Source organism: Pelodiscus sinensis, chromosome 1 (assembly GCF_052426305.1).
Source record: "Pelodiscus sinensis isolate ZL-2025 chromosome 1, ASM5242630v1, whole genome shotgun sequence".
In the NCBI taxonomy this organism is placed as follows: domain Eukaryota; kingdom Metazoa; phylum Chordata; order Testudines; family Trionychidae; genus Pelodiscus; species Pelodiscus sinensis.
Window position 1 is genome coordinate 359,660,824 of NC_143052.1, and position 12,341 is coordinate 359,673,164.

General features: G+C 48.0%; 1 protein-coding gene across 1 annotated transcript; it reads right to left on the reverse strand.

Annotated features, from left to right (window-relative positions):
* Window positions 1-9,524: 9,524 nt before the first annotated feature.
* Window positions 9,525-10,581, reverse strand: LOC142827805 (olfactory receptor 52E2-like). The gene has a single exon (XM_075923718.2). It carries the CDS (start codon window positions 10,491-10,493, stop codon window positions 9,546-9,548), a length of 948 nt encoding a protein of 315 aa, XP_075779833.2. The 5' UTR covers window positions 10,494-10,581; the 3' UTR covers window positions 9,525-9,545.
* Window positions 10,582-12,341: the final 1,760 nt, after the last annotated feature.

Here is a 12,341-nt window from a genome sequence, read left to right on the forward strand (position 1 = left end):
GGAGCAGGGAGGTGTCTAGTGCATGTGCCGTAAGTTCCCCTGACGTCCTGTCTGGGCCCGGGATCGACAGCAATGCTTGCTGTACTAGCGTCTGAAAGGACAGAGAATGTTTGTATGAGGCGCGGTGCGCACCGAGGGGGACTATTTTCATGGGGAAGAAGATCGGTTGCTCTTCACACCCTGAGAAATGACGTTTTCATTATTAAGAGAAATGAATTGTAAACAAATGACCCAACTACTGGCAATTCCATCATTTCTGGTGCTCCCCGTGTCAATCACATCAACCCCTCACGCTGTGGAAAACCATACCAGGCAATGGTAGGAAACACACCTCAGGGAAAAAATCAGGCATTGGGACTGCAAGTAAATCAGTACGGCACAAAAGAGATACAACGGAGAAATTGGATCTGGTTCCATACAACCAAATCAATGCTTAAGCTTTAAAAAACAGAAGATAAGATTTGTGAAATTAAATTGATTATAATTCCTCTTTCTTAACTTTATAGGTGGAAGAAAAAAATGATGGAATGCCCATTTAAAAACAAGTTACGAATACAAATGAAATAGAAAAAAATAATATTTTTAAGAAATTCCAAAGGAAAATTATCTTCATAAAAATAACTGTCCAGTAATAAAAATCCAATAATTTATAAAAAGCACGTACATTTTCCTTTTATTTGTAATATACATTTTCTTCTTCTTTTTTAATGTACATTTCCATTTTATTAAAAGAAAATAAGCCTTAATCGATTTAAGGAGCAATTAATGTTGGGTAAATGTTCCTGTTAAGTATATTAAATATAAGAAATGCTAAAAAACTTTAGTGCAAGTGAACGTCAGAAAGGAAACTTGTTAATAAGAACATAAGAACGGCCGTACTGGGTCAGACCAAAGGTCCATCTAGCCCAGTATCCTGTCTACCGACAGTGGCCAGCACCAGGTACCCCAGAGAGGGTGGACCGAAGACAATGATCAAGCGATTTGTCTCCTGCCATCCCTCTCCAGCCTCTGACAAACAGAAAAAGTAGACGTGTTCAAGACATTGTGACGAAGGTACCCATACTGTGTAAGTTGAACAAACACATCTGAGTCCAGGAGCAATGAAGGAGAGTGTTAAACATTTTCCACAGTGGGGCCTTCGGGTTGGGAGCACCAGAGTTTGGAACTGAATGATCGACCACACAGCTCATTCAGAACCTGAAGTGCTCAGTCGGACATCAGCAGCCAAAACCAGCAAATAAAAAGGCAAATGGGGGGCAGTTTTCTTTTAAACATAAACTAGTAAAAGGAAAGGGAAAGTTTGAACAAAGCTCTGACAAGGTTAGGAAGCAGCGGAAGCCCTGCTATGGCGCTCAGTCCAATCTACGTGTTCAGAAGGAAGAACAATTGCACACATGCAAAATGGGCAAAACAGTCTAAGGAGGAGCCCTGTTGCAATGGGCCCCAGATAAATATGAGTAAACAGTGTCACAGGCATGGAAAAATAGCAAATCTAATTCCGGGAGGCTGTAACAGGGGTGTGGCAGTAAAGACACAAGTGTAATTCTTCTTCTCCGCCCTGCACTGAATAGTTCTCAATGGGAATAGTGTGTCCAGTTCTGGGCACCACATTTTGGGAAAGCTGTGGGCAGACTGGACTGTGTGTGGAGTGGAGCACCACGCTGTGTGCAAGTTGAGAAAAGAGCTGTGGGGAGCAGGGTCTGCAGGCGAGGGGGCCGCCCACCCCACCGCTCTCCTGGGCTGGGCACACGGGGACAGAGCCACACAGAGCTGTGGGAGCGGTGCCTGGGGATGGTCGGTGTCAGCAAAATGTCTCCCAGCCCACGGTCCCATTCTCCTCAGCAGCTGTGTGTGGCCGGGGGCTGCAAGTTGCCCAACACCAGCCTGGAACTGCTCAGCCCTGGGTGAGGTCATGGGAAGGGGCTCGAGGGCCCCCCACATCCCTGCCAGGCCTGGGATTCTGTGTTTCTGTGTTTCCATGGTAACACAATATTTTCATGTACTCGAATGCGGAGCTGTCCAATGGGAACGCAGGGCTCTGTGGTGGGCAGGAAAGCGTGTTGAGTGCCGGCCTGAGCCCTAGATGAGGGCACCGTGAAATACATCAATGGGACCCTGGACGGGATTCAGAGTTTAGCCGGGTTCACCGGGAGCTCCCAGTGCCGGGCAGTGGCCAAGGGACGCTGGGATTCCTGGTCGTGTGAACAGCAGAGCTGTGAGCTGGCGCAGGGGCAGGGTTTCCCCCTTGCACACGGCATCGGTGAAAGCGCCTGGGTGAGATCGCGGGACCCGAACTGGGAGCGGGGGAGGAAAAGAGCCGCACAGATGGGGGGAGGCTGCGTCAAATCCCATCCAGAGAGAGAACCAAACCCTCATCTCATTATCGTATCAAACTAGGCTCAGGCAGAGACTGGGCTGGGGCGGAACCACCGGGAATGTCGGGCTCTGGGATCTCACCGAGATGAGAAGCGCCAGGCCCAGAGGCTGGAGGCTGAAGCCAGACAAATTCCAGCTGGAAATCCAGGCTAACGGCTGAGCCCTGAGCGTGATTCACCCTGCGGAGAGACTGTGAGGGGAAGGGCTGGATTCTCCAACTCCCAGTGCTGGCAGAGCTGGGCTGGGGGCTGTTCTGGGCATTGGCTTGAGGGCCTGTGAGGACTTAATGCATTAAAGCGTCACAGCCTTACAGCTGCACTGGGAACACTGGTCTTGCCTCTGCTGAAAAGGGGGTTCACTGGTTGCAGTGCGGAGCCCTGGCACCTCCTTGCTTCCCAGCAGGGAAACGGCAGGAAAGAGCCCCCAGGACCAGCCAGATCCCTGACATGCCGGAGGGGGAGGGGACAGCGTCTGTGCAGGGACATGCAGCTGCCTCCTCAGCTCTTTCCTCACCTCTGATTCCAAGGGGAGTTTTCCTTCCAGGAGGCCTGAGACAAAAGCTGCCCACAGCCTCAGGACTGGACCTTGTGTTGTACATTTGTTAGAACCTTTCCTCCTGAAGGACCCCTGGGGCACTGAAATGCAGCCACCTCTGGGCTGGAGCCCATCACTGGGTGGAAGTGGAGATGGAATATTGGGAAAAATGATTTCCCTAGGAGAGTGGTGAAGCCCTGGGACGGGTTCCTTAGGGTTGGGCTCCTGGCTTGACAAAACCCTGGCTGCAATGATTTAGTCCGGGCCGGTCTGGCTTTGAACAGGTGGTTGGAGTCGATGCCTCCCTAGGATTGTGTGAGTCTATGGGGGGGGGGGGGGGCGTGCACAGAAAAGAGGGGGGTTTGGGCCAGAGAAAAGGGAGCAAACTTACCTCTGTGGCAATGGCCCAGGGAAGTTTAATGGCTCTGCAGAGCACATGGTCACTCTGCATTGATCATGCCTACGTAGGTCTGGGTTTGTGGAGCAGGGGAGCTCACCAGTGATGGTATCTGTGAATTCAGAGCCCAAAGAGTCTTCTCTGGGCCGCGCCCCTTCCACGCAGGAAGCCGCGTCCCGCACCTCTCTCAGCCCAGCATCTGCAGCAGCATCATGCGCCGAGATCCAGCATCCAGCACAGGGCTGTGAACTGTTCATAAAGCTCTGTGCCATCCCAGGGGGGTTCGCTCAGCCCCTAGGGGAGAAGCGGCATCTGGCTGTAACCAGCCTGGACACTGGGCTATCCATCCAGCTTCAGGCACAAACAGCAATTAAAGGCCCTTCCTCAGGGAGAGAACTCTGGGCTCTGGACTGAGCCACAGAGGAATTGGCTGCTCCGTGTTTACTTGAACATGATATTTGGTTAGTGAGGAAATTAGGCACCAAGCCTAGGTCTGCACAGAATGTGGCACCTGTGAGCGCCCAGGGTGGCAGGTGGGGGGTGGGCAGGAGACAGAGCCACAGGGAGAAGGTGGCTACAGGCAGGCAAGGGCACTTTCTGCAGGCCCACGGGGCTGTTACGCAAGGCCAGAGTGCAGCGACTCTCCTCGGTCACTCTCCTTACGCTGGGCAGCCCCTTCCTGCAGGGCCATGGAAGCGCCTAGCACAGGGAAGTCCCTCCGAACACGCCCTCGTGTGGTGCGACACACGGAGCCACAGGGAGAGGTGGCCTGTCCCTGCTCGTGGAGAGAGTGACAGTCACAGCCAGAGCCCCGAGTGACCCGCCGCAAACATAATCAAAGTCTGAGGCCGATGCCCTACAAGAGAGAGGGGCAACCTAGGCTAGGGAATGAGCCACACGTCACCACTGAGAACAGCCTCTCGCCATCCTCTTTGAACCCCCCTTCAGGGAGTTGCAGGCTGCTCTCAGATCCCCCCTCACTCTTCGCTTCTGCAGACTAAGTAATCCCAAAATGCTGAGCCTCTCCTCGTAGGCCATGTGCTCCAGCCCCAAATCATTTTGGTTTGTCTCTGCTACACCCAGAGATGATAAAGTCATTGAGAAGACGCTAAATAACTTCTTTGCTTCAGTATTCGCGGCTAAGGACGTTGGGGAGATTCCCAAACCGGAGCCATTCTTTTTAGGTGTCAAATCTGAGGATTTGTCTCACACTGAGGTGTCATTAGAAGACGTTTCAGGACAAACTGATAAACTGAACAGTAACAAGTCACTGTGACAAATGGTATTCACCCAAGGGTTCTGAAAGAATTCAAATGGGAAAATGCAGAACAATGGGGTTTCTGACCTACCCTTTCAATCAGCTTCCGTAACTCATGACTGGAATATAGCTAGTGGTTAGTATGTCTAACGTCAGTACCCAGCAAATTAGTGGAACTGAAAGTAAATTGTCAGACACATGGATGAATATAAATTGCTTGTATCAGGATCCTCAACTTGATAATCTCATGATCACTGCTGCCCAGGTGCCACCCACCTCTGCTTCACCTACTGGTTCCTCCCTGTTTGTGAGCAGGTCAAGGTGAGCCTGGGTTCCTGATTGGACTTAAGTTGTAAAGGGGCAATAACTTGATGATGGTTCCTCACTCGCCCTACAACAAAACTTTACTGCGTAGACATACCCCTAGGGTATGTCTGGACTGCATCCCTCTGTTGGCAAAGGGATGCAGATTAGGCAGGTCGACATTGCAAATGAGATAGGGATTTAAATAGTCTGTGCCTAATTTGCATAATTATGGCCACCGCATTTTGCCGACTCTACACTTTGTCGGCAAAAAGTGGCAGTCTAGAGAGGGATCTGTCGAGAAAGAAAGCCTTTTTTGACAGATCCCTTATGCCTCCTGCAAGACATATGGGTGAGGCAGGCACTGAAATCGATCTCTCTGGAAATTAACTAGAAATTGCTCCATATTGTGGGTAGTGTAGAATTGGACAGGACCAGATCGGTGATGGCCAGAATGCAGAACAAATAGTACGTGGACTCATGGAGGCTCAGCTCTTTCTTCACAATGAACAGAATGATGACGTTTCCCAAGTTGGTTAGGACGTACATAGCTTGTGTTGGAATGTGACACAGAGCAGGGGAGAACGTGTCCAATGATGAGGCCGAAGACTTTCCACTGTAGGTAACTTATGATCCCCTGCTTACCATTTTGTGACCAGGATCAATGGCAATGGTCACAGTACCAATGCCTGAAAGGACAGAGAACATTAGTAGATGGCGTGGTACGCGCTGATGGAAATTATTTTCACGGTGAAGCGGATCGGTTGCTCTTCATACCCTGAGAAAAAGCATTTTTGTTTTTCAGAGAAATGAACTAGGAAGAAATGAGCCCACTATTGGCAATTCCATGTTTTATGGTTCTCCCGGTGCCAACAATGTCTACACCTCTTGCTGTGGGAAATCTTAAAAGGGAGCAGCTGCAAACACACGTCAGGGAAAACACCAGGTCCTCACTGCTATCAGCAGCATCGAAACCCCCGCTGATTCAAGCACTGTGTAGATCAGGGCTACTCGACCCGCGACGCACGGCCCATCTGTCCATGTCCCGCGGTGCAGTTTGGGTTTATGCAGGGCTCAACTCATGGCCTGCGAGTGGGAGCCAAATAAATCAAAAACGTTGCCAATATCTGTTGATATGAGTTTTAGCAGTTAAACTCCTGGACTGACATTGCTCATTCAAAGCGCTGTCATATGGGTGGAAATCAGGTAACTTTTGTGTTTTATTAATATCAGCGGAGCTGACTTAAATGGGGCCTGCGTGGTGTGTAATTTTGCATTAATCTTTGTATTCATGCCCCTTAGTGAGAACGAAGCTATTTGCATATATTTGAATATATATTTGAATGTAGATACAACCACACTTCAGTTGCAGCCCTCGGCACGTGCTGTGAGTGTCACTATGATCCCTGGAGCTTCCAAAGTGGCAAACTCCCAGGGTGGTAAGTTCAGCCCTCGAGGGGGCCATTTAGGAATCTGGGGAAAATCTGTCAGGGACAGTACTTGGTCCTGCTATGAAGACAGGGGTTTGGACTCAGTCCCTTTCAAAGTCCCTTCCAGCTCTATGAGGTAGGTATATTGCCATCTATTTTTTTTCACACTAACAGGCATGAATACAAAGATTAAAGCTCTGCTGATATTAATAAAACGTAATAGTTACCCGATTTCCACCCATTTGTCAGTACTTTCAGTGAGCAATGACAGTCCAGGATTGACCTGCTAAAACACATAGCAACAGAAGACCACTAACTCACATGTAAGCTGTGATTACTATGGATGGACTGGACAACAGGGAAACTGAGCTTTTTCCTGCTTTCTCTTCTTTCGAAAGAACTTCCTGTTTCCCGTCCACACGTCATTTTCCGAAAGAGCTCTTTGGCAAAAAGGCTTCTTCCTCGTAGAATGAGGATTACCAGTGTTGGGAAAAACCCTCTCTTCCTTTGGAAGAATGCAATTGCTGCGTGGACATAATGGAAGGGTTTTTTTAATGGCTGTTTTTCTTTAAAATCTCTATAGTGTACTTCCAAAGTGAATGATCAATCACCCATCTCATTCAGAATCAAAAGTACTCCTTTCAGGATGAGCAGAGGCAAAACCAAACAATAAAAAAGGCAAATATGGGGCAATTTTCTTTTCAACATAAACTACCAAAATTAAAGGCAAAGTTTGAACAAAGAAATCTTAGGGGGAAATGGAAAAACTGGGTGTGGGATTAATTCAAAATGGCTGGGTCTACACTGGTAACTTATTCCGGAAAAGCAGGCGCTTTTCTGGAATAACTTGCCAGCTGTCTACACTGGCCCCTTGAATTTCTGGAAAAGAACTGACGATCTACTGTAAAATTATCAGTGTTTTTCCGGAAAAACTATGCTGCTCCCATTCGGACAAAAGTCCTTTTCCGGAAAACTGTTCCGGAAAAGGGCCCATGTAGACAGCACAGTAGTGTTTTCCGCAAAAAAGCCCCGATCACGAAAATGACGATCGGGGCTTTTTTGTGGAAAGGTGCGTCTACATTGGTACAGACGCTTTTCCGGAAAAAGTGCTTTTCCAGAAAAGCATCCTGCCAATCTAGACGCGCTTTTTCCGGAAATACTTATAACGGAAAACTGTTCCGTTTTAAGCATTTCCGGAAAAGGGTGCCAGTGTAGACGTAGCCAATAAGTCTTAGGAAGGAAAAATCAATTGTACACTGTCATAATCAGGAGTGCTCACCAGCACTTGGTACTTAAGGGGTTAACTGTGCCCTTAGTTGGGTATGTGGTCAGCCAATAACAATACAGGTAGGAATTTCAAACTGGGACAAAGGAATCTTCAACTTTCCCTTCTTTGTCTGAAAAGCAGAGCGATTACTTCCAAGACTATAGGAGATGGGATGCCCCTCTATCCCCAAGAACAGACGTCTTACTATGTGTAAGGAGGGCAAAGTTTAGATAGTCCATCAAGATCTGTTGCTTTCCTAGTTTGGGAATTTTTAATTAATATCTGAGCTGGTGAAGTATTAGGCTTTATTGTAACTAAGTTTTAACCCAGGGAGATCCCTGAGAATCTTTATCAATTGGTGGCTCTTCCCATCTTGCCACTTTACTATGCTTGCAACTATAGTTTTGTTTAGATAATAAAAGTTTATTTTCTCTTTTAAAATTAATCAGTACCAGTTGATTGCTGTGTCCTTGAAGGTCTGTCTAAGGGGTTGCCTCTGTTTTTCCAGCTCCAAACAAAGTGGAGGTTGGGGTAGGGGAGAGTTTGACCTGAGAGAGCGGGTTTCTCAAGTGATCACTTTCCTGGTTTTCTTGGAATTACTTGGGTGATGGCAGCGGTTTTCCCAAAATCCGGGTATTGGGATTGTTGGGGAAGTTTTTGTACCAAAGCCTGTAGAGACAAGGTTTTGGGGTGCTCTTGCGGGCCCCTACTTCTGAATTTTCATGCTAGAGTGTAGAACAGACTTGACGCAGAAACACAAAAAGGGAAGAGAGTGTCTAGAAAGGAACCCTGTTGAAAGGGATCGAGGGGTCCTAGAGGACCACAAGCTAAATACTAGTCAAGAGTGTCACACTGTTGAAAAAACAAAAAGCAAATATCTTTCTGGGATTCAGTAAAGGAGGTGTTGTGAGCTAGACAGACAAGTTCTTCCTTTTCTTTACTCTGCATTCAATTGTCCCCAGCGATAATATTCTGTCCAGTTCTGGGCACTACATTTTGGGAAAGGTGCGGGCAGACCGGACAGGGTGCAGAGTGGAGCACCACGCTGGGTACAAGGTGAAGAAGGAGCTGTGGAGTCTCTAGGACTGGGGGCCACCCTTCCCACTTCACTGCTCGGCTGGGGACAGGGGGACAAAGCCATGCAGAGCTGTGGGACTTATTCTACTTTCTCCTGGTTGCTGTCACTGCTGCCCCCTGGAAATCACTCTTTCTGTAGCTCAGAAATCTATTAAATACCCGTCACCTCGCACACGGTGTTGGTATCAGTGCAAAGGGGTCATTCTCAGCTCAGGAACATTAGTTGGTGAACACGCACTTTCCTTTCTAGCCGCCGGGCATTGGGCATCAGATCCATACTGGATGGGACCAGGGCGGGGCAGCTCTGTGGGCATTAGCTGGGGAGCTAGGGGTGTTTGGGCTGTAGCCTCTCCACTGGGGGCTCAAGCAGTGGTTGTCCAAGCATCCATGAACACTGCTGGGTGCGGGTCCTGCCTGTGGATGTTGGGGTGACGCAGACTGGGGGGCTTTGCCACTTGCAATTCACAGCCCAGGAGGGAACACAGCTATGGGAGGCAGAGGACTCAGCTTTGTTTCAGATCCAGTTGCCATCCTGGGGAGCAGGGGCGAACCTGTAACCGAGGTGATCCAATGAGTGATGGGAGAGGAGATGAGCAAGGAGGAGGGAAGGACACTTGGAAGAGGCACAAACCTGCCCGGAGGCCAAATGAAGGTGCGAGGCGGAGTTGGGGCCTTTCAGAAGGAGATGGGGTCATTGTCAGGGCCTTGGGTGTCCAGTTACAATTTAGAAATCCAACAATTTAATGAGTCGCACACAAATCGAGTCCCAAATATGTTACACTTAGAAAGAAATATCAGGAAAGGATTAATTCATATTTGACTAGCCAGTGAGTCATTCAGGCAAGCAAGCCCAGCACCAGCCATCACGGCACGGAGCTCGATCTGAGAGCCAGGAGAAAACATTTAGGTCCCTTTCAGAGTAAGAAGCCGGAGCAGCCTGTCCCGGATCTGTCTGGTCCTCACCCCGTAGATGATGGGATTAATCATGGGCGGCACCAGGAGGTAAATGTTAGTAACAAGAATGTAGACATGCAGGGGTATATTGAGGCCAAAGCGGGTAGCAAGGGAGCCAAAGAGATTTGGAGTGTAAAAGGCTAAGATGACACACAGGTGGGAAGTGCAGGTCCCAAAAGTCTTGAGCCGGGCGTCCTTTGTGGGGAGTTTGAAGATGGCCCTGAGAATCAGAATATAGGACACAGCAATAAGAAACATATCCAGAAGATTCCCACAGAATAACACAAAGAGTCCATAGAAACGATTGACTCGGATGTCGGCGCAGGCCAGATTTACCACATCCATGTGCTCACAGTGCGTGTAGGGGATGACATTGGTTCTGCAATATGGCCACTGCCTCGCCAGTAAGGGATAGGGCAGTACAAATATGGCCCCTCTCAGCACCATGGCCAGGCCGATCTTGGCCACCAGGGGGTTATTCAGAATGGTGGAATGTCTCAGGGGATGGCAGATGGCCACGTAGCGATCCAAACCCATGGCCACCAATATCCCAGAACCAATCACGGAGAAGGAATGAACGAAGTACAGCTGGGCGAGGCAGGCACTGAACTCTATCTCCCTGGAATTGAACCAGAAATTGCTCAGCATTGTAGGTAAGGTAGCGGTAGACAGGACCAGATCGGTGACGGCCAGCATGCAGAGGAAATAGTACATGGGCTCATGGAGGCTTGGCTCTGTCTTCACAATGAACAGCATGGTGACGTTCCCCAATATGGTTATGACGTACATGGCACAGAAGGGGATGGAGATCCAGACATGGGCCCACTCCAGACCAGGAATGCCCAGCAGGATGAAGGTGGAGGGGTTGGTGAACTCAGATGTGTTGGAATCTGCCATGGAGCAGGGAGGAAGGTGTCCAACTCTGAGGCAGAACGGTGTTTATTGCATGTGCCGTACGTTCCCCTGACGTCCTGTGTGAGCCCAGGATCTGCAGCAATGCTCGCAGTACTAGCCTCTGAAAGGAAAGAGAACATTTGTAAGAGGTGCAGTACCACGGAGGGGGACTATTTTCATGGGGAAGCAGATCGGTTGCTCTTCACACCCTGAGAAATGACGTTTTCATGATTCAGAGAAATGAATTGTAAACAAATGACCCTACAACTGGCAAGTCCCTAATTTCTTGCTCATTCATAGCAATGGCAGAAAGTAAAGTCCATGTTTGGATGCCTGAGGAAAGGGATGGAGAATCAGCCGGCGGGACATCTGCTCAGTTCTGCTGACCTCGTCTCTATGGAGGATGCAGCAGATAGAAAGGAGCGTTCCGAGACAAATCGTGGGAATGGGGGAGGCTGCTGTGTGCGCCGAGACTACAGAGTCTGTGAGGAAACAATAAGTAGGAAGATGATGGAGGAGAGGAAAGTAAAGAATACAATCGAGTGCATTCCAGTGGGCAAAGAGAGAAGAGATCTCAACCCATAAATTAAATAGAAAAAAATAATATTTTTAAGGAATCTCAAAGGAAAATTATCTTCATAATTACAATTGTCTACTGCTAAAAATACAAGAAGTTAAATAAAGCACGTACTTTTTCCCTTTATTTTTAATGTACATTTTCGTTTTTAATGTACATTTGTATTTTATTTTTAAAAAATCCTTAATCAATTTAAAGACCCAAGTAATGTTGAGTAAATGTCCCGGTTAAGTATATTCAATAAAAGAAATGCTAGAACATTTTAGTGCAAGTCCTGGAGTGAGAAAGGAATCTTGCTAATGTTGCAGAAAAAGTAGATGTGTTCAGGACATCATGTTCAAGCTGTATAAGGTATCCATACTGTATATGGTGAGGAAATGTTTCTGGGTCCATTAGCAGTGAAGGAGAGTGTTAAACACAGTCCACAGTGGGACCGTCGGGTTGGGAGCACCAGAGTTTGGAACTGAATGATCGACCACACAGCTCATTCAGAATCTGATGTGCTCAATCAGGCCTCAGGAGAGCCAAAAGAAGCAAATAAAAAAGGCAAATGGGGGACAGTTTTCTTTTTTAACATAAACTACTAAACGGAAAGGCAAAGTTTGAACAAAGCTCTGACAAGGTTAAGACACAAAGGAAAACGTGTCATGGGACTTATTAAATTATAAGTGTTGGGAAGGAATAACCAGTCGCACACGAACAAAATGGGAAATAACGATTTGGGAAGGAGCCCTGTTGAAAGGGATCTAGGGGGTCCTAGTGAATCACAAAATCATGATGAAAAACAGCGTAACACAGTCAAACAAACAGAATTCCTAAAAGAAGAGCAGACCAGGTATCTATTGCCACTTCAAATTTCTGCATCGTATCCCATTGGTTCTTCTGGCCCCTTGCCAACACCTGAGTTTAACCCCTTAGATCCCAGGTGCTGGCCAGCCTCCTCCTGTCCATCACAGAGGGCAGTTTTCTTTTAAACATAAATTACTAAAAGGAAAGGCAAAGTTTGAACAAAGCTTTGACAAGGTTAGGAAGCAGCGGAAGCCCTGCTATGGCGCTCAGTCCAATCTACGTGTTAGGAAGGAAAACACAATTGCACACATGCAAAATGGGCAAAACAGTCTAAGGAGGAGCCCTGTGGCAATGGATCAGAATGGGCCCCAGATACATACGAGTGAACAGTGACACACAGTAGGAAAAAAAAATCTGATTCTAGGAGGCTGTAACGGGAGTGTGGAAATAAAGACACAAGTGTAATTCTTCTTCTCCGCCCTGCA